The sequence below is a fragment of the Anas acuta genome, chromosome 4, assembly GCF_963932015.1.
Source record: "Anas acuta chromosome 4, bAnaAcu1.1, whole genome shotgun sequence".
Taxonomy (NCBI): Eukaryota; Metazoa; Chordata; class Aves; order Anseriformes; family Anatidae; genus Anas; species Anas acuta.
Window position 1 is genome coordinate 61,721,211 of NC_088982.1, and position 24,482 is coordinate 61,745,692.

The window sequence follows — 24,482 nt, forward strand, 5'->3', positions numbered from 1 at the left end:
CTTTAGCCAAGAATTTTGCTGCTGCAAAATACAAGCTGGACCTGTAACCCAAGCTGAATGTACTCTTGAATGCTGAGAAATGTGGTGGTTCTTCTCAAGCGATGGTTGTCATGCTTGCTTAACTGTCTAAGAGCAAAGACACAAATACATCCTTCCTGTGGCTACTGATCTAGCTAGGCAGGTCAGACCGTGTTTTGCTCAGGAGGCAGATGGGGACAGGCTTTGATCCCCAACTGCCTGCTGTTCCATCAGAGGATTAACAATACTTTATGATTAAGAAAGAATGCCTGGCAGGTAAATGAACCAGAGACTCATGGAATAGTCAGTGGAGGACACCTAGGAAAGATGAGAACAAAGCAGTCAGAGTACGGTGCTTCCTCAGAGTGGTTTCTAAACCTGCAGTGGTTTGACTCAGGAAATCTGTGGATCACAGAGGTATAATCGTCATATTTAAGATCTTTATGGGGATTCTTCTTTCAGAAAAGTGATTAAACCTTTTAAATGTGCAAAGTATTTGACATTTTACATATCTTGCAGTGAGGAGACCCATACCTTACCTGTATATCATATGACAGAGTATCTCCTTGTGCTCATTTTAAACCTGCTGTTCTTATTTGAAGTCCCCTTAGAATCACAGAATCACAGAATCACAGAATTTCTAGGTTGGAAGAGACCTCAAGATCATCGAGTCCAACCTCAAAGAAGAAGAAACAGTGAACAGTCTTTTCCTGTTTACTCTCACAATTCCACACATTACTCTCCAGATATCTGTTGCTTCTCTGTGCACCTTTTTCAGCTTGCAGAATCCTGGTGCCTTCAGACATCCCATGCACAGACGCTATTTGCTTCCTTTGGACAGTTGTTCTGCCTCTTTTGGGACGTTTTACTGTTCCTTTGTATCTGCTTTGAGATAGGAAATGGACCAGAACTTCATGTAGTATTTATGATACAGGCATAATGTGGATAAATTGTGATATGTGTGCCCCCCTTTTTTTTTTCTCTGTTCTCTTTGCAGATAATCTCTATCATTTTTCTCTGGTTTTGATTGCTACTGAGTTGATATTCTCGTAGGAGTTTCTGCCTCTGTCTTATTCCTGAAAAGCATAACCAGCTCAACACCTGTCATTTTGTAGGTAAGGCTAGGACTTGTTTTCTCTGTATGTGTCACTTTATACTTATCAGATTCTCATCTGTTTTATTAGTCTTTCAATGTTGTGAGATGCTTTTGGAGTTCATTGTGGTTAGTTTTTCTTTCTACTGCCACGAGTATGCAGTTATTGTGGGATGATTGTCACCTCGCTAATTATCTCTTTTTTTTGCATACCTTTTATGAATATAACGAATAGCAGAGATTCCTGTGAGTTTGTGAACTGGATTCACTAAAAATCATTATCATTTTTCTTCTCTCTTTTAACTGTTTTTCCATCTTAAGCCTTCGTATCCCATGGGAGCTCAGCTTTTTTAAGAGGCCTTTGTAAGACAACGTCCTGTTTAATTTCTGTAGGAAATACAAGTAGACAATATCAATCAGACTTGCCTCATGGACCAGCTGTTGACTTGCTCAGGAATTGAGGTAGGTTTTCAAGGCAGGACTTTGATTTACAAAAGCTATGATGGTTTTACCCCATGTAACATAATTTATAGGAATACTTGCTACTTTTATTACTTCGTTGCCTGTGCTTATTTAGTCACTTTGTAGATCACGCTACACTGTAAAGGGTTCCCCATGCTTGTTTTACAATTATTTTTTTTAAAGTTTTCCCCTAGTGTTCTGACAATAAAGTAGCGTTGGATGAGAGGCAGCATACCATCATCAGTCACTTAATTTTTCCATTCTTCACCCTGGTTGAGTGCTATCTGTTCTTGGATGTTTCTTACTGTTAGTTTTTCCAACCTGTCTCTTTTGATACTTCATTTCTAAGAAAAATTATCTAGTTGGTTCTGGTGTGCCTCTCTCTAACAGTGTGTGTGTAGTTTATGCGCTTAATTTTATAACACTTCACACTTTTCAGCTTTTCTGCAAAAGGCTTTATTTGTTCTCAATGCAGTTATGCATTGCAGTAATGCAGCTATGTGGTCCCTGTCTTCAAAATTAAGTGGGGCAGTAGCTGATTTTCCAGCTTTGGTCTCGCTAGAAATTTTGAAACAGCTGCTGATATTGTTCAGGTAGGTGGCAGAAATATTTTAAAGCAATTGTGTGTACTAGTCAGGTCTGAATCAAGAATTGCTTTCCATCTTGTGGATTTCCTGACTGTCTATTCCTGAAACAATTGCTCACAGCATGCAAAAAGCTGGTATTATCTGACTGACAGTGTAAAGATTTCACATTTTACTTGAGAGTAATTGCAAATAATTGTTAATAATTGTTCCCTGGCATTTCTATTATCTTCCTGCCACCACATTTCCTTTATGTCTGTTTGCACATGTCCTTGTTAAAGGTGAAGTATTCTGGGTCTGTGCCATCTTTATCCTTTTTTTCAGGTAATTCTGTGAAACATAGGAAGCATTATTTTTGCTTTCTGTCTCTTCATTCTGTTCACATCAGACTTTTTTTTAAAACTTCTGTTTTGTTTACTATTGATCTTTGTCAACTTCTGATATATTCTTTACTTAAGAATGCAGTGTCTACCATAGGATTCAGAACAATGCATCCCCTGTGCACCAGGCTGCTTTCTCCTACTTCTCAATTTAAAATTCCTGTATGATCTTCCTGTTGTGAAGTGCAGATGTTGCTTACCTGCTTGTCTTTTGCTACTCCAGAGGCTTCCCCAGTCCCTGATAAATCTGCACCTCTCTTCCTTACTCCTTTGCTTTAGCCATGCATTGAGACTTTGCCTCCCCACCAGCGTTTATGGGGGTCCTGTTCTTTGTCATCCTGCATTCTGCCTCCAGAATCTCTCTCCTTCCCTTTCTTGTACTTAATACCCATGTAGACCACAGTGCCTGCCAACTGCCCAATATTTCCCAACTTGCCCAGGCTTCTCGTGAAGTTTCAGGGCTGCACCAGCAGGCACATCAGTACACACTCTCTGCAATCATGAGCCAAACCTGTTAAGTACCTGGTAACTGATTCACTAGTGGCTATTGCTTGTTCCTTACTTCCAGCTGGAGTTCCTACTGCAAGGAAGTATTGTCTGTAGGAGAACACACACAGTCACTTTGTGCAGAGGGAGGACTGCTGGCCAGGATTATTACATCCTTCACCAGTTTGGTGCCTTTTGGACATAAAACTAGGCCTGGAAAAGCTTTTTTTGTGCTCTGAAAGCCTCTTTAGCTTAACCTTTCCACTTGAGCAGCAATGGGATGTTTTGCTTGCAGGTGAGATTGTTCAGAGACTGCCATAAAGCCTCCATTGCATGTGTTCTTCCATCTGTGCCATGATAGTAAGCAGGAAGGGCTCCATCTCTGAGGATTGTGGGCTGCCTGAAATGAACACACATTCACACCACCTACACCTGGGTCACATAATCATGGAACACTTACAGTTTACCCTCAGAAATTTTCACCCTCTAGCTAGTTTCTGTCTTCATTTCTCTTGCACATCTAGACTGGCTCAACGGAAGTCTACTTTTATGGCATGGAAATGCAGCTTCCAGTTAAAATATTGAGATGTAATTACATGATGCATTGTTAGTAACTGTACTTGTTGTGTTTCATAACAAATTACCCTGTGACCTAGACTGAATCGAAATTATGAGAAGCTGAGGTTTATCTTTAGACTATATTTCAGTCAAAAGAAGCTGCCATTCCCAGGAGGGCAGTGTTCCTGTTAGCTGGCTGTGGACTTGGTATAAGGTGAAAGGAAGAGCTCCAGCCACATCAGAAGTATTTGGAGCAGCACGTTTCTTAGCTGGTGATCCCTGAGTTATGGAGGGGTCAAATGAAGCATATTCAGGTGTCGGGAAAGAATCCCTACATGTTAGAAACTTTATTGTAAAGAGGCTATCTGCCACACACACCCCTCGCTTGTTCTGATGTTCTGTCCCCTTTATTTGCCTTCTGCAACAAATCTATGCATAAGACTCTGTGCATATATATATATTTTTGAGTATGTTTAGTGGAAATGAGAAAAACTAAAAATTGAAAAAAGGATTGAGAAAACATTGAGAAACGCTACATTAGGTTAGTTTGGGCTTGTGATAATTGACTTCCAAATTAACCTGCCATAACTAGCACAATTAGAAATGCTTATGTAGGAAATCTGAAAATATTTATATCATAAATGTTTGTGACCTGGAACAATTTTTCCAGGACAGAAATATCTGTGGCTAGCTGGTCACAATCAAAATTAACATCTAAGAAGTTCAGGAAGAATCACAAGCTTGTCCCAGTAGTAACAGTTACACTCAAATTCTTATCTGGCCAAATGGCACCTTGCAAGGAAGTTCAAGGGAGTTGAGGCACATGCCGCTGAACCTTCATCAACTTACGTCAGCTCTGCCTCTAACCAGGGACTGAACACCGTCTCTCTAGCATATGCAAATTTTCTGTGTTGGTCCTGCCCATAATTTCTGATTTGTTTTTAATTCTGCCAAAGAAGGAAATAAACTCTGCGTCCTTGCAAAATTTTCGTGGCTCTTCTGATTTGGGGTGTTGCAGGGTGTGTAGTTAATGCTCTGAAAAGGCTTTGGGATTCCTGGATGAAAGGTGTGATGAAAGAAGTGTACTGTTATTGTTTTAGGGGAGGAATCATGCTAGTGGGTAAGCCTCTGTCACTGAGACTTGCTGGACTTGTTTGTTCTGACTTGCCTATGACTCCTTTCTTTCCTAATTCAGGTGATAAAGCCTCAAGTCTATGCTGAGATGCTGCACAGTGTGTTTAGTAGTTCAGGACGGTGCATCTCCCAGACAGAAGAACGTACTGCTGACCTCTCGTTGGTGTCCAGAGGTGAGTGCCACAGCCATCAGACTTGCTACTTGGTAGTTTGGGCAGCGTGGTTATATAACGTGGAGATTTATAGGGCAATTTCGGGGCTTTGACCGAGGCAGGGGCGGAGAATGAATGGCACTAGCTCTGAGCTTACATCTGATTTCAGCTGCCTTCTACGCATCAGTAATCCTTCTGATCCTTCCCCTTTTCTCTTCACCCAAAATGTGTTTTGTTTTCCAAGAATTCCCTGGCTCCTCTAACCGGGTGGTATGGTGATAAGCCAAGGTGGTCTGTGGCCACAGAAGGTTTTAGGGGGCAGGTGAGAGTCCTCTCTCTGTGTTCTAACTCTGATCTGCCTTTCTTGCTGCTGAAGTTAGTGTTGCAGTCACGGTTGCTGAACTAGCAGCGTGGTATGAGATGATAAGCAGGATAAAGTTATAAAAATATCTTCTTGTGCTCCTGTTTATTTTAGTAGGCTTTGTATGCTGCCAGTGAAGTGTTAATCTGTGCAGAATCAGCTTGGAAACACACCAAATCTGGTACCAAACCATTTCACCCACCCTACCTTGGAATGAAAAAACAGACAAAAAAAAAAAAAATGATTATAATTGCTTGTCTAGTATCTCACTTCTGGAGTAGATTCCCACCTATTAATAAGAGAGGAAGAGCAGGCAGGCAAAGCCTTTTTCAAAGGCTGGAAAGGAGAGAGCTGCTATGTTCTGGGACTGATGTACGGACAGAATAAGGTACTAGTTTGTGATCAATGTAGATGTTGATGTAGAAGCTGTTGAGCCTTGTTCTAAACTGGATCAGTTTAGTGGCCAGGTGCTTCATCTCCCTTACTCTAGAATGGCCTCTCTCACCTTCACACAAGTTGTCGAGTTCTTATGTTGTAAGTAGCTTTCCTAATTCTCCTAAAGCTTGTTACAGAACAGGGGAGTCTTTTCAAGATGTTTTCTGTGACAAACAACTGTGGAAAATGTGTTATTAATCAAGATTATTTCAGTTGTTAGCCCTAGTTATATCCCACAGGTTATTGAACTAGTATGGTAGGCCAGCAAAGAACTGACAACCACCAAAAAGGTGTATACAGAATGGGTGAAAGAAAGGAACAACAAGTGTTTTGTGCTGATTGCAAAGGTGATTAAATAATTGAGGAAGCCTTTATGAACAGCATTCTCGCATTCTGGACATTGTTAACTCAGACCTTATCAGTAATTTATCCCAAAGGCTGAATGCTGTGCTTGAATCTTGCTGCAAATCACAAGAGCAGTCTTTGAAGCTGTTGTCTTTGCTTGGCTGAAGTGTGCTGCTGGGAAGCAGCAAGGGCCTTGGTAGAGTTGTGGATAGTCAAGGGGAGGGGCTCAGTTAGTATGTGGCAAATACATTAGTGATACTTTATCTGACTGCAGAGGGGTGGCATGCAGCACCTACTGTCTTTGTGGGATGTTTGAGGGTGTGGGGAGATCAGGCTGATTCAGCATGACGCATAGAAGAACACACACATTGTTTCCCTCAGCAGATCCCTTCAATATCTGGAAGTCTACCATTGTATCAGAGCTGCTTTAGGAGATGTCAAACATTGAGTGAGTGACACTGGTAAGCAAGCACTAGCTGCTTTTATTTGAGTGCCTGAAGTAGAAGGGGAATGTTGTCCCATCCTCTTAAAAGTGTGTGTTGTGGGTATGCCACAAGAGCAGAGGAGAAGGACAAGGTTGGTGTGATTGCTCATAGCAGAGGTGGGAATGGAATTAGCGTGTCTTGCTTGCGTGGCCATGTACTTTTGCTACTGGACTCCTGGGGTTAAGTAGACATGCTCCAATTACTGCCATTCCCAAACACCCTGCCAAGGAAGAACGCTTCAGGGACATAGTTTCACATTGCACTCACCAGGCCAGCAGATTAGTTTGTTCAGTTGTCTTGTGAAAGGTCCCACTTCTACGAAGAGTGACTGTGGGGCTATGCCTGGATCCTAGAATGGAAAAATGGGAGGCACTTTAAGCATGGAGAGCCCCTCATCAGTGTGTTTGCAGACCATGTTCTACCCTTGGCTCTTCTGAGAGTATTACAGTAGCACTGAGCAGTGGTTGGACTAAAGTTACTATAGGAAGAAAGCAGCAGATCAGATAGCAAAATCAAAGAGTTTGCATGTTTTCTTCTGCACAGAACTTGGCAAAACGCTTCCAGTAAATACTACTAAAAATACACCATGGTTCAGATCCATTTGAAAGCAGATATAGGTAAGGGGTGTTATGAAGACTTAGCTTAAGAAGTCAGAAAAAGTTAAGGGCAGATTCTGAAAACAAAACAGGGAAAGAGTTCCCTGCTTACCTTTTCCTAGAACATGGGTGGTAGTTTCACTCCCTTTCCCTGTCTGAACAGCCGTTTCCCATTTAACAAAGATCAATTTCCTGGTATCAATGTTACTGAGGCTTTTGGTAACATGCAGTAGAAGAGAGAGAAAAGTTCAATATAGTGAATCAAATTCTGTCAGGCAGACCTGAGAGCTGGAATGAGCGTAGTAACCTTTTAAGGAGTTTGGTACAGAGTGAGAGAGAAGGGACGGCTTATCACCTGTGTATTGTGCTTGTCTTTACTTTTGGATAAATGTTCCAAATTGGAAGGTAAGGGGTTCATTTTGGGCTGGTCAGAAATTCAACCAGAAATGTTGTCAGTTCTCTGCTTGGTTTCATAAGGAAGACCAGACAATCTTGGCTCCATTGAAATTTCAGTACAGTTCTTTCTGATGTGCCAATAACTATTAATGTAGCTTTAATTCTTGCTACATTTCACTTATTTATATCCTGTATCAAGGCTTGACATATGTGCATAAACACACCTTTGTGTGTAAAACAGCTATGTTTATATTGAATTAAGTTGCTTCCAAAATAGTTTATTTGGATTCTTTTCTTTGGCACGGAATAACTTTTTAGTCATTGAAATGCTTTCTTTGGCACGGAGCCAAGGTGTGTAAACTGAGACTAATAGTTCCCATTACCAGTCCAAAATGAACCATGATAGGAATTTCAGACGCTACACTCACGGGATCATCTTGGGCTCCCTGGGAATTAAGCATGTTTTAAATGAGAATGTTGATTGCTGGAGGAGGTCTGATGTTCATTCAACGTCTTGCCAAGATAAGCAGGTTCGTACTGAACTAAAAGATCTTGGGTTTGAAAGTTCTTGCTTATTTCCTGCAGACCAGAAGCTGCCAGATAGAGACTGTGAGGAGGTGGTTTTCAGAGCAGGGAGGACTCAGCCTTCAAGGTCTCCGAGTGGAGAGTGACTTTTGATTTCCTAAGGCTTACTTTTGAGGAACGAAGGTCATCCTCATCCTTTCACAAGGGTGGGTGCTCTGTTGGAGGATGAGTATATTGGTGTTACCTGAATTCCCCTGATAAACCCTCCTGAGAGTGAAGTGTCGGTTACTGTAGTTTGGGCTGTAAAAAAAAAAAATAAAAAATAATAATAATAACAATAATCAGCATGTGGTATAAGGAAAAGATTCATTTATAGGCTAAGGTGATCAGATAATCTCTGCCTCTGCGTTCATCAGCACCACAGAAGAATCAGTGTTTCTCTGGCCAAGGGAGTGTTGCTGGGTGGAGCAGAGTTTTCTTGGTGAGTGAAGCGTGAAGACCATACAGAAACCTGATTGCTGAACAGGGGGATCCACCTGCCACTGAGCTATTTAACTACAGAGACGGCTGTCCAAGGCTCAAGAATCCCTGTCAGGTGGTTATTCTGGTAAAGCATGACGATCCTGCACCTCCTGGCATGGCAGCAAAAAGGCTTGGGGAGTGAAGGAGCTAGTTGGAGATGGAACTTGTGTGATTATTACTAACTGAATAGACTGGACGTAACCTGAACAAGAGCTGTCATCTTAAACATCCTAGTTGGCCTCAGCAGAGTCAGGCTTAAAGCCAGACCTACTTGTGAGTGTTTTTGTTTTGTGCATACAGTCTCTAACATGGAGTCTAGGACTAAAATTCCTGGGCACTACTGGAAATACACATTGCTCCAATACAAGTAGTACATGCTTGGTGTTGCCTACACTCAGGCTTTTCTTCAAAGAGTGATGGATAGCTACTCCTGGGACAAATAAGGCCATCTGTTCTTTTTTTTTTCTTTCTTTTTTTTTTTTTTTTTCCCTAGTCCTTCTGCACAGCTGCTGACTAGCATCTCTGCTGTTGAAGTGGACAGAAAAGATGGGGGCTGCTGAGCTAGGTCCTGCATCTGGGCAGCATTGCTGAAGGATGTATATTGGCAAATGTGCACTGTGGGAGGTGGTGAGACTTGGCCCTTCCACTGCAGAAGAGATTTTTCTTGTCCTGGTACTCACCTTAGCAAGACAGAGGTGCAAGGTAGAGGTCAAGAGCATCCCGCTAAAGAGAGGAAACTGGTTTGGGTTTGAAGAGGTACACTTCATTTTGTATATCCCATACAGAGTAATAACCTGTAAAAGTATAGAAATATAAGGAAGTGCTTCCTAAAAACTGTTTTCTTAAATTCTTTTAGTGAAATCAGTATCAGAAGTGGAGAAAGCTTTTTATTTTTCATCTCCAATGTTTTCATTTCCCCCAGCGCTGTGGCAGTTAAGGTATCAGTCTCTCCTTTGCAAATCTATGTGACCTTTAGAGAGCAGGCAGGTCTGAAATGTTGGGGAAGAGGGTCTTTGCTGGCAGGGTTTGATGTGTATCCAATATTTGCATGAAAAAAAGAGACTGAAATTCCAGGTAGTGCTCTGCCTGTCAGAGCACGAGTCCTGTGAGCAACGAGACATTAATTTCTCCAGTGTGACTCTTAAGCTTTTGAATCTTAATCGTAAGGCCCCATCTTGAGGAAATCTATATACAGGTCAAAAAAACATTGGTTAAGAAATAAGAATACTGCTGCCTCAGTCTCTGCAGAGTCAGCCATATGCTGTTGAAGCTGTGTTTCATGCTCCCCATGCCAAGAGCAGCGGAAGGACGTTGTGCTGATTGCTGTTTGAGTGGAAGCCCACTGGGATGGGAACAGCTGAAGCACAAGGAACCAGGCAAGCCTGTCAGCAGGGGCTTGGACTGGAGAACAAAAGCTCACCAGTGCAGAGAGCAAGGCTGGATGCCAAAGCAGCATCTAGAAAGCAGAAGAGGCGACTAGGTGAGGAGGAGGCTTATTATTACCATAACAGCCAAGAGTCTTGCCACCCAGGGCACTGACCATGAGGTAAGCTGCAGTCCCACCAGCTGGGTCTGAAAGACCATGAGCTGTGAGATGAGGATGAAACTGCAGGGAAACTGCAATGCGTTGAACTGAGGCAGGGCAATCCCAGAGGTATTTCATTTTCATCTGAATCTCTCCATCCGTTACACCCTTGGGTTAGGGGGTGGCATATACAGTGAAGGTCTAGATGGCCTGAAGTCACGGTCTTGGTGAAACCAGTTCAGTCCTAGTGACTGAATACTATATGCCACTGCTGCTTGTGGTTCCCAAAGAAAATAATCTTGACCAGCCTAGACAGGCTGCTCCCATCTGCTCTACAGTCTGCTTTGCCACCAGGAAACTGAGATGGTCTAGTGGGGAGACGGCTAGACCTGCAGAAAAGCCTTGCAGAAAACACCACTGGTTAGAGAGCATAAAAACTTTCCTGCCTCCCTTCTTAAGCAATGGACTGGGATGCCTGCCAGCACTCACTAGATAAACTAAGATTTTGGGTGACGAGATCAAACTGTGAGTTGCTTCCAACTACCCTCTCATTTATTTAACACTCCCTCACTGTGTGCAGCCCCCTCAGCTGCTTCTTCTGTGCCTCTGTCCTTTTTTTCCCCCATCATTTTCCTAGTTTATGTTTCCTGCCATCTATTCCTCATAGTTTTGCTCAACTTTCTTGCCCTTGAGGCAGAGTGTATAAACCCACTCACTCTCCCACTGCTTCACTATCTTTGCTGTCGTGGATTTGTGCATCACAGCTTTACCTTCACTGCTGCTCTGTCCCCTGAGCTCATCTTAGGACACCAACAGCCTATCATCCCACTCTGCTTGCTCATATCCATGTTCACTCTGCTTTCTTCCTTGCCACCCCACAGCCAGAAAACCTGCAAAGCATCGCTCTCTCTGCCTGCCTGCTGCTTCCTGTGCCTGTCTTCTCAAATGTTGTTCACAAACGACTGTGCCAAAGGCTTGGAAAGGGGGAGAAGAGCATTTAGTATGTCTGGCAAACAGCAAACGCAAACATGGTTTAATGGGCATAATGCAGTATGGTGACTAGTCAGTTGAGAGCCTCCACCCCAGAGCTGGCTGCTGCCATTTGTCACTCCAGGCACCTTTGAGGGATTATCCCACATGTTCTTCTGACACCTTGTACTAAAGCCAGCCGTGATGTAGAGGCCTGGTGCGTGGCATGACAGCAGTTACTACATAGTGCCCTGTAGAATTACGAGGGATCTGAAATAATTGCACTTAAAGCTTTGCATCATCCTACAACAAAGCTACTGAGGACATGCGCAAAAATGCAGTTTTCCTAATGTTCTCTTGCCTAATGCTGTGCAAGAGGAAATAAATGGGAGGGAAAGGCTTACTGTGCATTTGTCCATGTGTGAGTTAGGTTCCCAGCCCTCTCGTGGGTCTGCTGCTGGCTTTTGGCCTGCCAATAAGACTGGGTCTTCTTGCTGTGTGTCGTCATGTTGGGTGCTATTTCTCTCCCCTCTGACAGGCTGTCTGGCAGAAGGCATGATGCTCTTACAATCTATGCATGCTTTTGCTGCAAAGAAACCCAAACCTAGTAGAAGACCAGTAAATGTTACTACTCACACCAATGAAAAAGAACTCAAAGCGGTGTGTTTTATAGCATCTCTGGTAGCCTAGATTGCAGAAGGTGCCTCCTCTGTTATGAACTGTTACATTCAAGTCCAGTTAAAATACCTGTGTGGGCAGCCAGCTGCACTTGAGATCTGTGTAATACTTCTTGATGGGGAATTGTCTCTACTGACCATGCCTGCACTACTTGAGGCTTTTCTCAGCTGTGCATGTGAGGTAGTGGAGGCAAGCTGGAACACAGGAGATTCTGACTAAATATACAGAAAAAAAGCTTTTGCCCTGAGGGTGGTCAGAGACTGCACAAGGATCCCTGAGAGATCTCTGTTCTTGGAGATAGTGAACACTTGACAAAGCCCAGGGTAACCTGCTCCACTGGAACCTCGTCTGAGCAGATCCAAACCCCTAGGGTTTGGAGGCCTTTCCAACCTCCCTCATTCTGTGAGTTTTTGTGTCAGTGAGCTGAGTTAAGCCACACCAGATGCAGTTTCGCTCAGCATGTGTTACTGTGTTTCTAACTGAGTTGAATTTATCCATGTTTTCTTCTCCAATGCAGATACTGACTCAGATGGACACAGCAGTGAAGCGTATGGAGCCATGGAAGATAGCAGTCATCGTTGTGTCAGTAATAGTTGGTCTGGCCATTGTCATTGGCTTGATTACATATTTTTTGTGCCATTGTAAGTGCATTCCATTGTTGTTGTTTTAAGGAGATTTTTGAGGTATCTGTTGTGTTTCACTTGCTACTGTGGTCCTGCCTCGTGATTCAGGTGTGAAATTCACCCCAGCTATAGAATCTGCATGAGAACTTACTAGAGCCTGTGAAAGTCCTGTATTGATTAGAAACCCCCCAAGAATACTTAAAATACTACTTACCTGAAGTGGGGATTTAAATTTTATATGTACTTCAGTTTGCCTTGCCCTGCTGTCTCCCCTGGTATCCACAGTTAACCAATTACTGTGGTCTTGAGTGTAAACCAGAAGTGTCTAGTTAAGGCACTCAAGCTATGCATAGTAAGCTTCGTCTTGAACAGGATTTTTGCAGAAACTGAACCTGGCATCTCTGGCTGAGGATATTCCAGAACAAGAAAGGACAGAGGTTTGGGCTTTCTTGGAGTCCTGGTTGCCAAGGATCTGGTTTCAGCGGTATTTGAATGATGCCACTCTATTCCCAGTTTCTGAAATACTGATGTGAGGTGTTTTGAAGTATATTGCTACTGGGACAGAGCTAGCTGTGTTGCTGTCTCAGGTCACTGAGAATCAGTGAGGCCTTGGTTTATTTTAGGATACCAGAAAGAGTAGGGGCAGAGCTGCAGCTTATTTTTGCAGTTAGCTTTTTGCTAACTCTGCATTATAGGGCCATTCTCTGCCATTCCCTCGAGAGCCAGATTTTAAACTTAACCCGAATGCTGAATGGGTGCAAACAGCTCTGGGCCACCTGCCTTTGTGGGGCAGGGACATGCCAGAGGGCATCTAGGCTGATTAGAAGAAGATGGTCCTCAGAAGTTTATTAGTGGATGTAATTTAAAGCTGCTTGGTGTAGTTGTCATGGTGGAAATGAGCCCCCAGTTGGTCCATGGAGCAACGAAGTGGCCCAGATCCCCCTTCCCTCACAGTGCTGCCCAGACCTTGGTCACAGCCAAAGCCTGGAAGTCTTACTTGTGCCATGTTCTGCATGGAGCTGTGCTTGAATTGTATTGAGGAAAATGAACAACTTTTCCTTTTTCTCCCCTCTGCAGATCAGTACAGATATTACAATGCAGCTTTCCTTATCACCAACATCCAGTATGACACTCGATACGAAAGGCAAACCACAGAAGAATTCAGATACCTGAGCCAAGAGATTGAAAACATGGTAAACTAAGATGTTTCTCTGTTACTGCCTGACCTGTGGTGAAGAGTCCTTCATTTGTGCAATCGGAAATTAGACTCAGAGGTGATTGTGCCTCGTGCTTATGTGGCTGGACTGTACTGGGTTATTCCCAGGGCAAAGAGCAGGAGGATGAGGAGAGGAACAAAATTAAACACTGGAAAAGCTGAGTCTGTTCCCTGACTCTGCCACTCACCTGTGTTTAGAAGGGTGGTTGGGACTATCCTGCCTGCTATTGCCAACAGAGAAACCAGCAATGACATTAAGTTTTAAATGCTTGAGAAAAAGGGTAGATTGCTTGAGTAGAAAAACTTTATTGGAAGATCAGCCTGTGTCCTGCATATTGTTCTCAACATCATGGTATCTGCATGCCTTGCAGTTCTTTCTATGGTGTCTGTCTCTCCAGACTCTCTAGAGGTAGGTTGGTGGTGTTTTTCCTGCTTGGGGCAGATGGGAAAAATAGCACAATGTGGTCAAGGCTCAGATCATCACAGTGTTAAGTGTTTAGTTCTCTTGGAAATAATCAGGAATTAGATGCCTAACTCCTGCTGGGAACTTCATGGTTTTCCCACAGTTGCACAGCACTTGCATAGATAGAGGGCAGTAAATCGCCCTGTACACTCCCACCCAAATCAGGTGGGGTTTGTAAATAGTTGTGGACATATTCAGTGCAGGGATAGCATCTGGCTGATAGAGGATGTTCTGTGCTGGTTGCTGTACCCTAGCAGCTTCAGGGCTATTTCTTATTGAAGCCTAGAGCTGGGCAGTAAAATTGCAGTCCGTTCCCATTAAATAATGGGGAGTACTGTGGAAATCAGTAACTGAAAAAGTTTGACTGTCTAGCAGAGGAACAGTTTAACCTCAGCATGATTCAATGTCCCAGAAGGCATACAGGGTATGAACTAGATCTGTGAGGCTGTTTGTCCAACACATGCTACTGGCAAGGGGACTGTGTTAAAAGGCAATCAGTGCCAAGCAACAAGGAAGGAAGGTAGGGTGGAACAGAAGAGAGACTAAAATTACTTCAAAGATGCACAAAGCACAGCACCATGGGGAAGCCTTAAATGGAGAAAATAGCAAAAGTCCAGATAACTTATTTAAACCAGAAAGTTGGGACCACATGCCTTTCGGGGTGCTGTTCAGTGTTTTTGTTCAGGGCAGATTCACTCTAGATTGTAGAATCATAGAGTCAATCACCTTGTCCCCATTGCTTCTTGTCCTGTCACAAGGACACCACTGAAAAGAATATGGCTCAGTCTTCTTTACAACCTTTGTAGTCATGCTCCAGTCATTTTTATATCCTCCCCAGTCATTTCTGGACTCTAGCATTCCACAGGGAGTGTTAAATTCCTTGTTGCTGTCTCTACAGTCAGGAAGGAGGAATCATACAAGTGCTTCTCCGCTCCACTGCAAGCTTGTCAGCAAGCTTTAAAACCTTGCTGTAGTGGCAAAGATGCCTTGTTGACTGTGTGCAAACAGATGGTAAGCACACATGCTGTCTGTTCCAGCAAGCCTGTGGTTGAAAAGGCACCCAGAGAGCAGAAGAGATGGCAAAATTTGGCGAGACAGCAAAATTTGGCAAGTCAGCTGTTTATTTTTGTTTCTGCAACCTCCAATGGAAATTTAGTAGTAACTTTGGTGTAGAGGTGGGGATCTGAAAGCAGCTTTTTGTGCTTCAGAGGTTCATGAGACTCTTAGTTTGAGAAACGTGCACATACCATGGGCCTATTTTAACACATTATTTTCCTTTAACAGATGTCTACAGTATTTAAGAAGTCCATTCTAAGTCAAAGGTACATCAGGTCCCATGTTGTCAGTCTAAGGTAAGTAATGTGAAGGTCAGGAACAAACAGAAATGTGATGAAGATCCTTTCTTTCTACCCCATGACAGTAGGGAATGTGCCTGATTGATTTTGCTTGGATTATGCCAGCTGGATGACTAAGTCTTGGCTGCTTGTTGCTCTCCATCGGGGCTCAAAACACTGGTGAGGTCTTAATCTGCTTAGAGGTCAGCAAAGAAGAGAAAATTTGCCTTATACTTTGGCAAGTTGATTACCTGAACACCAGTTGTTCGTGGCTGTGATGCAGTAAGTGACTTTTTAGGTGATCCCAGCCTTCACCGCTAGTTAAGGGCTTGAGAGATCCCGTCAGCTCTTTATTCCATATCATTCTTGTTGTGGGAGTTTAGGCTGGTGTTCACCCCTCTGCGTGGTGTACAGCAAGAAGTGACTGTTCTCCCTCCTCTCAGAAAAGAACTGAAGGAATAAATTCCACTGTGAGATGCCTGGATAGAGAGAGAAGAAAAGAGGCAAAAGGGACATACAGATATGAAGATCCTGTGGGAGCTTTTAAGTGTTTTTTCTCTGTGCAATAGCTTGTATTGCTCTCAGTGATAAGAACCATCACTTCCATCACACAATTTGGGTTTCAAATAGTTAAATTTCTATAAGACCTAAATCTGCTGTGGAATATCTTTCCCTTTATGGCAAAGAACGCCACACTTCCTGCAAATACCCTTTTCCACAGCAATTTGGGGATCGCTAGGTGGTTATTTTCTTAGGTTGTTCACATTTTTCTCTGCTACTGGTTTCTTCCGCAAGCCTCCCATTCTGTGTGTCTACAGAAATTACAGGATTTGGGATCTAGAATTAAGCAGACCCTTAATACCTTTTAGGCTGACCAAACAGTGCTCTGCTTTTAAACTGTTTCACTAGAGTGAGTACACAAGAGAGTATTTTCTGTTGTGTAAATGTGCACTGGTTCAGCTTAGCTGCATCTCTGATCTCTTTGCCTCTAGGTTTCTGTTGCTTTTCCTTTACGCTGTTAGTCTAAAGTATCATGCTTCGGAGTTTGTGTTGATAATAAATGATCATACCTTGTTCTGATAACACAAACTATTGAGATTTTTGTCTCTCGATCCAATTATGCTAACTCACCCATAAATGGACAAGTGATTTATATGGAAAGAAATGCCAGAAGACCTTTTAAATTTCTGTGGATCTAAGCTAGGTTTTGTAAATGGATGTTAGGAATGGCTTGTTTGGTATCTGTTGAATGGTTTTAACTCTTGTGTTGTTTCTACTGCTACGTTCTGTTGATGGAGCTGCATAGAGACTAAGGGGAGTATTTCTTCCTCTCCTCGCAGAAGATTCCCTCTGATTGTTGTTACAGCATGAACCAGGCCTTTTGCTGTCTGCTGACGTATGTCGTCATCTTCCTTTGCTTGTGCACAGCTATGCTATTCGTTCCACACATCTGTGCATACCAGACCTGTTCTTGTATAAGGAAGGCAGACAGTGCAAGCAGAACTAAGAGGCTTAGTGCGCAAAGAGAATGACACCACTTTGTTTATGTTGGTTTGCAGCCCGGATCCTGGCGGAGTGCTTGTATCTGTTGCTCTGGTATTTAAATTTGCCTCAGCTGATAGTACGGCAACAAGCTGGAGTCGTGTCAACAGTGTGTTACGCAGAAGGCTGAAAACAAGCTCAACGTCATTGAATGTTGACCAGTCTACTATAACTCTCACAGGCAAGTGCTTTAGGTTTGTGTTTTTAGCTTGGAATTTGTTCCTAATACTTTGCTGTTTTCAGTGTAATGAGCTTCGCTTTACTACACAAATACATGCAATTGCTGTTTTCTTCTTTTCCCTTCTCAAAATTGTTTTAGTGGCTGACAGCCCAGGAACTTGAAAGTAGTAGTAGCTTGAAGAGAGCTAAAGCAGACTGACACCTGTTTTAATGAGTGAGTTCTGCTCTGTGCATCAGAAGTGGGGTGTGTGACTTAGCTCTGAATGTGATTTGCCATCCTAATCCATCAAAAAAGAGGCCCAACTTTTTGATCTGGGTTCACTCTGGGTTTACTCTGCTAAGATGCACAGTGAATTGGTGAGGAACCTGTATCACAAGGTACTTAAATGTGGAGTCCTCAAGCTCTTGAAAAATAAAAATAAAAGTCTGAGATGGTTCCCTTCTCCATCATCTGCCATTTCCTTTGCTTATTTCACAGGTCACTGTAACAAATGTTCATAACCAAACCCTATGGTTCCCTGGGCAGTCAGTAGTCCTCTCCCATGATTCTGTCATTGGTTGCTACCAGAACCTGGCAGAGGGAGTTTTTGTAGGGAAGAATCAGTAATGTTACAGCCAAGCTCAGCACTGGGGATTTGTAACCACCTTGCCTTACTGAATGTGAACCTACGCATATAGGTTTATGTATCATGCATAGCCCCCAGCACATGTAGATGTTACTTGGACCTATTTGGTCATCTATCTGCTGCTTTTTTAAGCTTTGAGCTAAGGCACAAAAGACTCATCCTTTGGCCTTGTGCTTTCAGTGAGGATTGTAAGCTGAACTGAACCTCTCCAATAGAGCAAATTACTTTTTTGACCATAGTGTCACTACAAGCAGCAAGGCAAACCATTTCATATGTTTACTAGGTACAGAGAGGAGGCAGTTAGGTCCTAGATCACATAGCAATATGAGGCATGCTCACTATATTGTTTGTTTTTCATTTCAGAGTTGAATGAGGACAAGGGAGATACCCTTTTAAACAACTGTAAGTACAAATGCTTTACAGAAATTATCAAGGGACATGGTGCTTATATATTCAGTGTTCGTATGTTTTTCGTACCTGAGATACAAGTTGAAAAATAACTTCTTAAAGCTATTAGAATAGTAGATAATTCACGCGACAGACAAGACTTGAGTCTTGCTGGTTCTATAGTATTTGCAGAGTAGACATTCCAACTTGGTGGTGGTGGGAAGCACTTGCATTAGTGTTGACTACGTGAAGTAGATGAATTGATGTCAATGAGTTTTGCATGAGGACTGCATTTGCTGTGAGCTGAGAATCGTGCTGGATGGGAGACTGCCCCTTGCTAAAACAAGCAAAACAGGAAAAACACAGCATTACAATGTTGTCCAGGTTGTATCTTCCAAGCATACCATACATGGCGTCTTAAAGAAAGCCCTAGCTTTTAAGCAATTTTTGAAAGTGATCACGCCAGATCCATTCCTCTAGAAGACAACCTTCTGCCTGCAGAGCCCCTGTTCAGTCCTTTGCTTCATTGCACATGCATGTACATTCCTGTCTGCCCTGAGCTGGTAAGCCATTGACCCTACAGACTAAAGAAGCTAATGGCATCCTGCTGGCAAAGACGAATAGCTCTTAGACTGCTCATTAATTCATCGTTCCTTTCTTCTCTTGCCACTTTCCGTGTCTAACAGTGTTTGTCTGTAAGAGAAGGGTTGTTGTCTTGTACCCTGCACAGAGGTCATGTCCATGGCCTTGCAGGAGTTGGAGGTGGTGCCAGAGCAGTGCCAAACACAAAGCTGGAAGTGAGCTATCTGGGGAAATGAGTGATCTGGTGAACTCACACCATGTCTAGCAGCTGCATGTGCTCACTCCTTCCAATACGTCCTCCATCTGGCCCTCTCCTCCCTGTGAAAGTTTGGCAATAGATGTTCTTAAGGTTTGGGAGCTAAAAGCTTGCAGCCTTCAGTGAAAGACCAGAGGATGGGAGAGGGAGAAGAGCTGTCCACAGCGAGAGCAAGGCAGTGACACAGCCCTGAAGAAGGGAAGGTTCTGAGTCCCTCTCCTGTTCTGTGCTCCCAGGCAAAGTGATAGAACTGGAAACGTGGAAACAGGATCAGTACCTTCTCAGGTGAACTCTGTACAAAGGGCCTCTGACTGCATCTTTGTGCTGTCCTGAGCACTAGAGACCTCCAGCACCCCTGCCTAGCATGGTCACGGGCATTGCGTGTGTTGCACATGGATGTTCCATGTTTAAATGGTCCCTAAGAATTGTTTTGTTTTGACTTTTTTTTGGCTGAGTGATATATGACTGTGCTGTTGGCACAGTGGCTGTAAGTAAACCATTGAAGGAAGAAGACACTATTTATTTATTTTTTTGCTGTTGTTGTCAAAGCTGACCTGCAGGTGACCTGACAAAATCCTGTTCTTATTTCCTTGGTTTATGGGTGGTTGTTTTTTTTTTTTTTTTTTTGTTGTTGCTGAACTTCTCTAGCAATTCTGTGACACTTAAAGCTATACTGATTGTGTTGTTATTTCCTTTGCTATGCAGGTGGGGCTTTACAAATAATGAAAGATTGCCCCGCAGCGTTTGAGTTCACAAGTGATGCGTAGTGTCTGTCTGCTGCATATTTTGGTGTTGGTGTGTGTATTGAAGCTGAAAGCTGTCCTGGTCTGGCAGTTGTTTATATAGGGATTCATCAGTATTTTCTCACTCAGTTTTTAAGTGTTTTTGATGTTCTTTAATGTACAGTAACAAGAGAGGGATAGCCTCTTTAGATGAAACTCAGATGTCATTGTTATAAAAGCTAATGGTTAATTACCAGTGCATGTCTTTGTGCCTAATAACGTGGGTGGGTGTGCCTGTATGCACATACACACCAGCAAGCATATCCCTCTGTACAACTCTAGACAAATATGAAACAAAGTGAGGTTCACAGACAGGCAGTATTTTTTAGTTAGGCAAACAGTTACAGCTGGAAAAATAGTCTCTCTGATATACAGCCTTCGTGGAAGTTCACATGGCCTTGTGTCTGGCAACTGGTTTAATGAAAAAGTGGTAGTTTTTCTACCAACTTTCACTTAACCCCATACCTATCCCAAGATGCTTGTGACCACAAAACCTGGCTTCCTTGCTATTGAAGGCGCTGTTTTAGGTGAGGGTTGTCTCTTGACATCGCTTCCCTCTTGTGCCTGTGTTAGCAGCCACGTGGGCCCGCCCAAAGCAAGACCCTGTTTTCCCTCAATCAGCTAAACCAGAGCTGCCTTTTTTTTTTTTTTTTTTATTTTTTTTCTGGCAGTCTGTGGAATTCGAAGGGAGACATACTCCTTCTCAGGAGTGGAAAGAATAATCGGCGGGCAGCGTGCACAGGATGGGGAATGGCCATGGCAGGCTAGTATTCAGCTCGATGGGACCCATCGCTGTGGTGCGTCGGTGATCAGTAACACATGGCTAGTGACTGCGGCCCACTGCTTTAGAGGGTAAGTCATCAGCACCTTTCTGATCCTATAGGCCCTATGACTTCTGGGTGCTCGGACAGGTCGTCTCTGGTCTTTGAAGGCCCACTAATGTCTATACCTGCTGAAAGATATCTGTCTCTTCTCTGTTCCTTGGACAAAGCTGACCACATTACATCTTGGTGAAATGGAAAGCTGTGTTCTTGTTAGGATCGTCTGTATGGCTGTGACCTCGTCTCTAATGTCTTTCAGAGCAAAAGAGCCTCGCAGGTGGACAGCCAGCTTTGGAATTCTGCTGAGACCTCCGAAACAGAAAAAATACGTCCGAAGAATTATCGTTCATGAAAAATACAGCGAATTTCTCCTCGATCACGAGTATGATGTAGCTGTTGTGGAACTTGCCTCCCCTATTGAGTTCACGAGTGACGTACACAGTGTCTGTCTTCCTGAAGCATCTCATGTATTCCGGGATAATGCTTCTTGTTTTGTCACAGGCTGGGGCGCTTTGGAGAATGATGGTGAGTGTCTGTTGTCTTCTTGTGCTGTCACACGTGTCTGACAAGGCTGATGTTAGTTTTATGTTTTTTGTTTGTTTTGGATTTCTGAGACTTTAAGAAGCGAATTTGCTAACAATGCACTGGTGGACTTGGCTTGCTTTTTTGTTGTTGCTTTTGAGTGGTGGCCTGGAATATGGAAAAAAGCAGCAGGTTAGCATCATAGAAAAAAGAGCAGCTTTCTTTTTTTTTGTTACTGTATGTATTGTGATGGCTGAAGGTGCTCAGTTTTTCATTCTTACTTGCTCAGTGTTCTGGGATTAGCTCTGACATTAATTTTTATCTTTTTACTTTTGTCTGTCATACTAGTTGATGAAACCTTGTGATAGATCTCTCTTTGGTGCTAATTCAGGCTTCAGTTCATCAAATAACTTGAATAACCTTCTGAGCAATTGAGCTATAAGCTGTGTTTTATGGCAGATTCTTGGGGTGATTGTCTGGAGTTGCACTGCAGTTAACCAAACGGGTCTTTCCGTGGGCATCAAGGACACACCTCATAGCCAACAGCTGAAATGAATGCTGAAATGTGTACAAAAATCCCTTTTCCTGTTATGTGAAACAGCATCTGGATGGAGAAGGGTCATGTTTGGGATGAACGAGTAAGGACTTCAGGATAAATAATAACTTTCTTCTTTAGACATTGTCTGAGTAGCTCCCTTTGCTGCCTGCAATGGCAGGAAAGCTATAGAAAAATTTGACTACTCTTAATCCTTGTGTGTGTTTTACGTTGCATACACTGTCTGCAAATCCTAATACCACTTTTCCTTCTAGGCTATAGTGTTAATCAACTTCGACAAGCAGAAGTGAAAATTATAAGCACTGGGATTTGTAATAGGAGGGAGGTGTATGGTGGAGCAGTAACACCTGGAATGTTGTGTGCTGGATACTTAGAGGGACAGGTGGATGCTTGCCAGGTAAGTCTTGTCTTAAGTAATAGTAAAAGAGAAGGACATGGGGTGGGAAGTGATGTTTCCTAGAAATAAGAAATAATCAAGGTCCTCCAAAGTATGTTTTTTGATTATGGGGTTCAAGATCTTTACAGATGTAAATTAGGAACTTCATTGCTCCTGGGCTGCAGCCTGCACTTACGTATTTAGTTTTTACATATAAATGAAGATGTGAGGGTGTAGAATGGAAGAGACTATTAGATACTGGCTGTCAGCTTCCATCTTCTCAGGAAGTCATGCAGAGGTTAAACATAGCTGTGGTCTGAAGACAAACATCCGTCAGTTGTAACAGAACAATGTGCTCACTTCATTAGCGAACACTGTTTTCTTTATGTTCCTGCCTACTGATGTTTTTCTCCTTAGGGTGACTCTGGTGGGCCACTGGTGCATGCCAACTCCAGAGGAATCTGGTATCTCGTGGGAATAGTGAGCTGGGGAGATGACTGTGGCAAGCCAAATAAACCAGGAGTATACACACGAGTGACTTATTATCGAGACTGGATCGCTTCCAAAACGGGCATCTGAGACCTGCAGTGGCTTAAGTTTTGTGGGCTGTGTGTAAGGCTATTCCTCTGACACATTCTGCTCTGTGGTTACCCTCTAAACAGCTGCTGGCTTGGCTTGTGGTGATATATCGAGTGCCAGCAAGCTCAGAGTAGTCTAGGACTTGAAATTGGTTTGGCCTACCTCCAGAAAGGAACGGACTCAATTCGTGTGACAGAGCTGTTTGTTCACAAAGTATTCTGTCAAAGGGGCAAAGGCTTTGGTTTATGTGCAACATGCTGACCCTCTTCTCTTTGTCCAAATGTCTTGGCCACTACTTTTGTAACCAGGCAAAGCATCTGAGCCTAAACAATTATTTATCAGCATCCAAGAGAAGTCATAACAAAAATATTGCCCATCTGTTTGCTGCATGTTCCCAAGGCCCCTCCTATCTGTAGACCAGCTGTAATTGAGCCCGTGACTCCAAGGCTGTTGCGCTTCTGAATACTCCTTGAGCTCTTTTCCTGCAATGCTCCAGGAAGCATACTGTAATAATGAACAGAAGATGGCTTAGAGACATTCCAGTTCCTACTATCATGTCAGCTACCTAGGTGAACTGAGAAGCTTTCTTTGCTGTGTTATCCTGAAGAAGTGATTGCTGAGAGACATCAACTTCTGTCCACGTTCGCTGAACAAGTGTGTCCACTTCACACTTTGTGTGAACTGTACCTACCACAGCATTTGCCACAAGTGATTGCTGGATTTGAGACTGAAAACCACTTTGTATTCATGCCATTCTGTTGTCATATCAGAATATTTGGCTGAATGAATTTCCATTTTAAAACTTTCTGGGTTGTATTGTTTTTAATAAAAATCCTTGGCTTTTTGTGCAGGATGGAGCTTTGTAACAATCTTGGTATGACTGTTGCTGAAAACAATCTCCAAAAACTGCTTGTTCTCACAAATGGTGCTCTCAGGTCTTTTTAAGTTAACCTGTATATCTTCAGCTGCATCCTGGGGGGTAAAAAAAACACATCATTGTCACGGTGGAAATGCATGTCTGCTTCAGAAAAGAGAACTTCAGACTGACCCAGAAATCCGCGTAAAGATCTTTCTCCTGTCAGGAGTTAAGAGGTGCCTGTGTCTTCTTGCTAGTCCATAGCTAGCCCATCTGATCTCACAAACTTTCTACTTTCTTTGCCTTTGTTTTCAGGAGCCCATGTTCCTCAAACTTGTACACCCCAGCAGTGGAACATGCTGCTGAGGATGCTTTCCTTAACATGTTTGCAGACTCTTTCCAACACCATGTGGTTGCTCATTCTGACAACACTGAATGGTGTGGTCTTAATTGTTCGATATATGAGCCACTCACTTGCTCTCTTCTTCTTTGGTGGTCAGAAGAGAAAGAACTTTTCAAAGGAGATACCAGCCACACTGCTGAGACCCAGAGCTGATCCAGTGTGACAAGCAGGCAGGAATTTTATGCCAGGCTAGAAAAGATGAGCAAAGCAGGAGGCTTTCAGCATCCTCACACTTAGATGATTTGGGAAAAGACTGATTATAGTCTCAGGATCAAAGTGTTGTCCAAACTGAGTACAAGTCAGTTAATACCATCAGTGGTAATTCAGGGGTAATGCAGCTTGCTGCAAACTCTACCCAACAGAGCATCAAGTTAACAGAAGTATTTTTATTGCACATCCTATGATTTAGGTGCCTGCAAGCACAGTAAACCATGCTTTACTGGATCTTCACTGGAGCTATGGGGTGTTTGGATGACCAGAAAAGGTTTGCATGAAGAACAAGGGTCTGAAGCTGTTATTCTACTTCTGTGAACATCATGAAGACCTGGTGTTTAAAATGTGCTCTCAGGGAACTTTTCTTGTGGAATACTGTGAGCTCCAGAAACAAAACCTTAGCGGTTTAAGTTTTAGGTGGGAAATAAAAAGTATCAAGCTGGTTCCATAGGTCTGAGCCT

At 43.0% G+C, this 24,482-nt stretch overlaps 1 protein-coding gene across 3 annotated transcripts in view; it reads left to right on the forward strand.

Moving 5' to 3' along the window:
• Positions 1 to 23,402, forward strand: part of LOC137856325 (transmembrane protease serine 11E-like) — a 48,940-nt gene extending 25,538 nt beyond the window's left edge. For 2 of the 3 annotated variants that reach the window (XM_068681593.1, XM_068681594.1), the window contains 13 exons: positions 1,016 to 1,133; positions 1,433 to 1,573; positions 2,049 to 2,166; positions 4,777 to 4,888; positions 12,222 to 12,345; positions 13,405 to 13,520; positions 15,291 to 15,358; positions 16,900 to 17,063; positions 18,052 to 18,090; positions 20,367 to 20,547; positions 20,776 to 21,041; positions 21,849 to 21,991; positions 22,388 to 23,402. In XM_068681593.1, coding sequence (XP_068537694.1) covers positions 4,796 to 4,888; positions 12,222 to 12,345; positions 13,405 to 13,520; positions 15,291 to 15,358; positions 16,900 to 17,063; positions 18,052 to 18,090; positions 20,367 to 20,547; positions 20,776 to 21,041; positions 21,849 to 21,991; positions 22,388 to 22,549 — 1,356 coding nt within the window. In that variant the 5' untranslated portion in view covers positions 1,016 to 1,133; positions 1,433 to 1,573; positions 2,049 to 2,166; positions 4,777 to 4,795 and the 3' untranslated portion in view covers positions 22,550 to 23,402. Of the gene's footprint in view, positions 1 to 1,015; positions 1,134 to 1,432; positions 1,574 to 2,048; positions 2,167 to 4,776; positions 4,889 to 7,894; positions 8,016 to 12,221; positions 12,346 to 13,404; positions 13,521 to 15,290; positions 15,359 to 16,899; positions 17,064 to 18,051; positions 18,091 to 20,366; positions 20,548 to 20,775; positions 21,042 to 21,848; positions 21,992 to 22,387 lie in introns of those variants that run through there. The other variant, XM_068681595.1, reaches the window with a different exon arrangement.
• Positions 23,403 to 24,482: the final 1,080 nt, after the last annotated feature.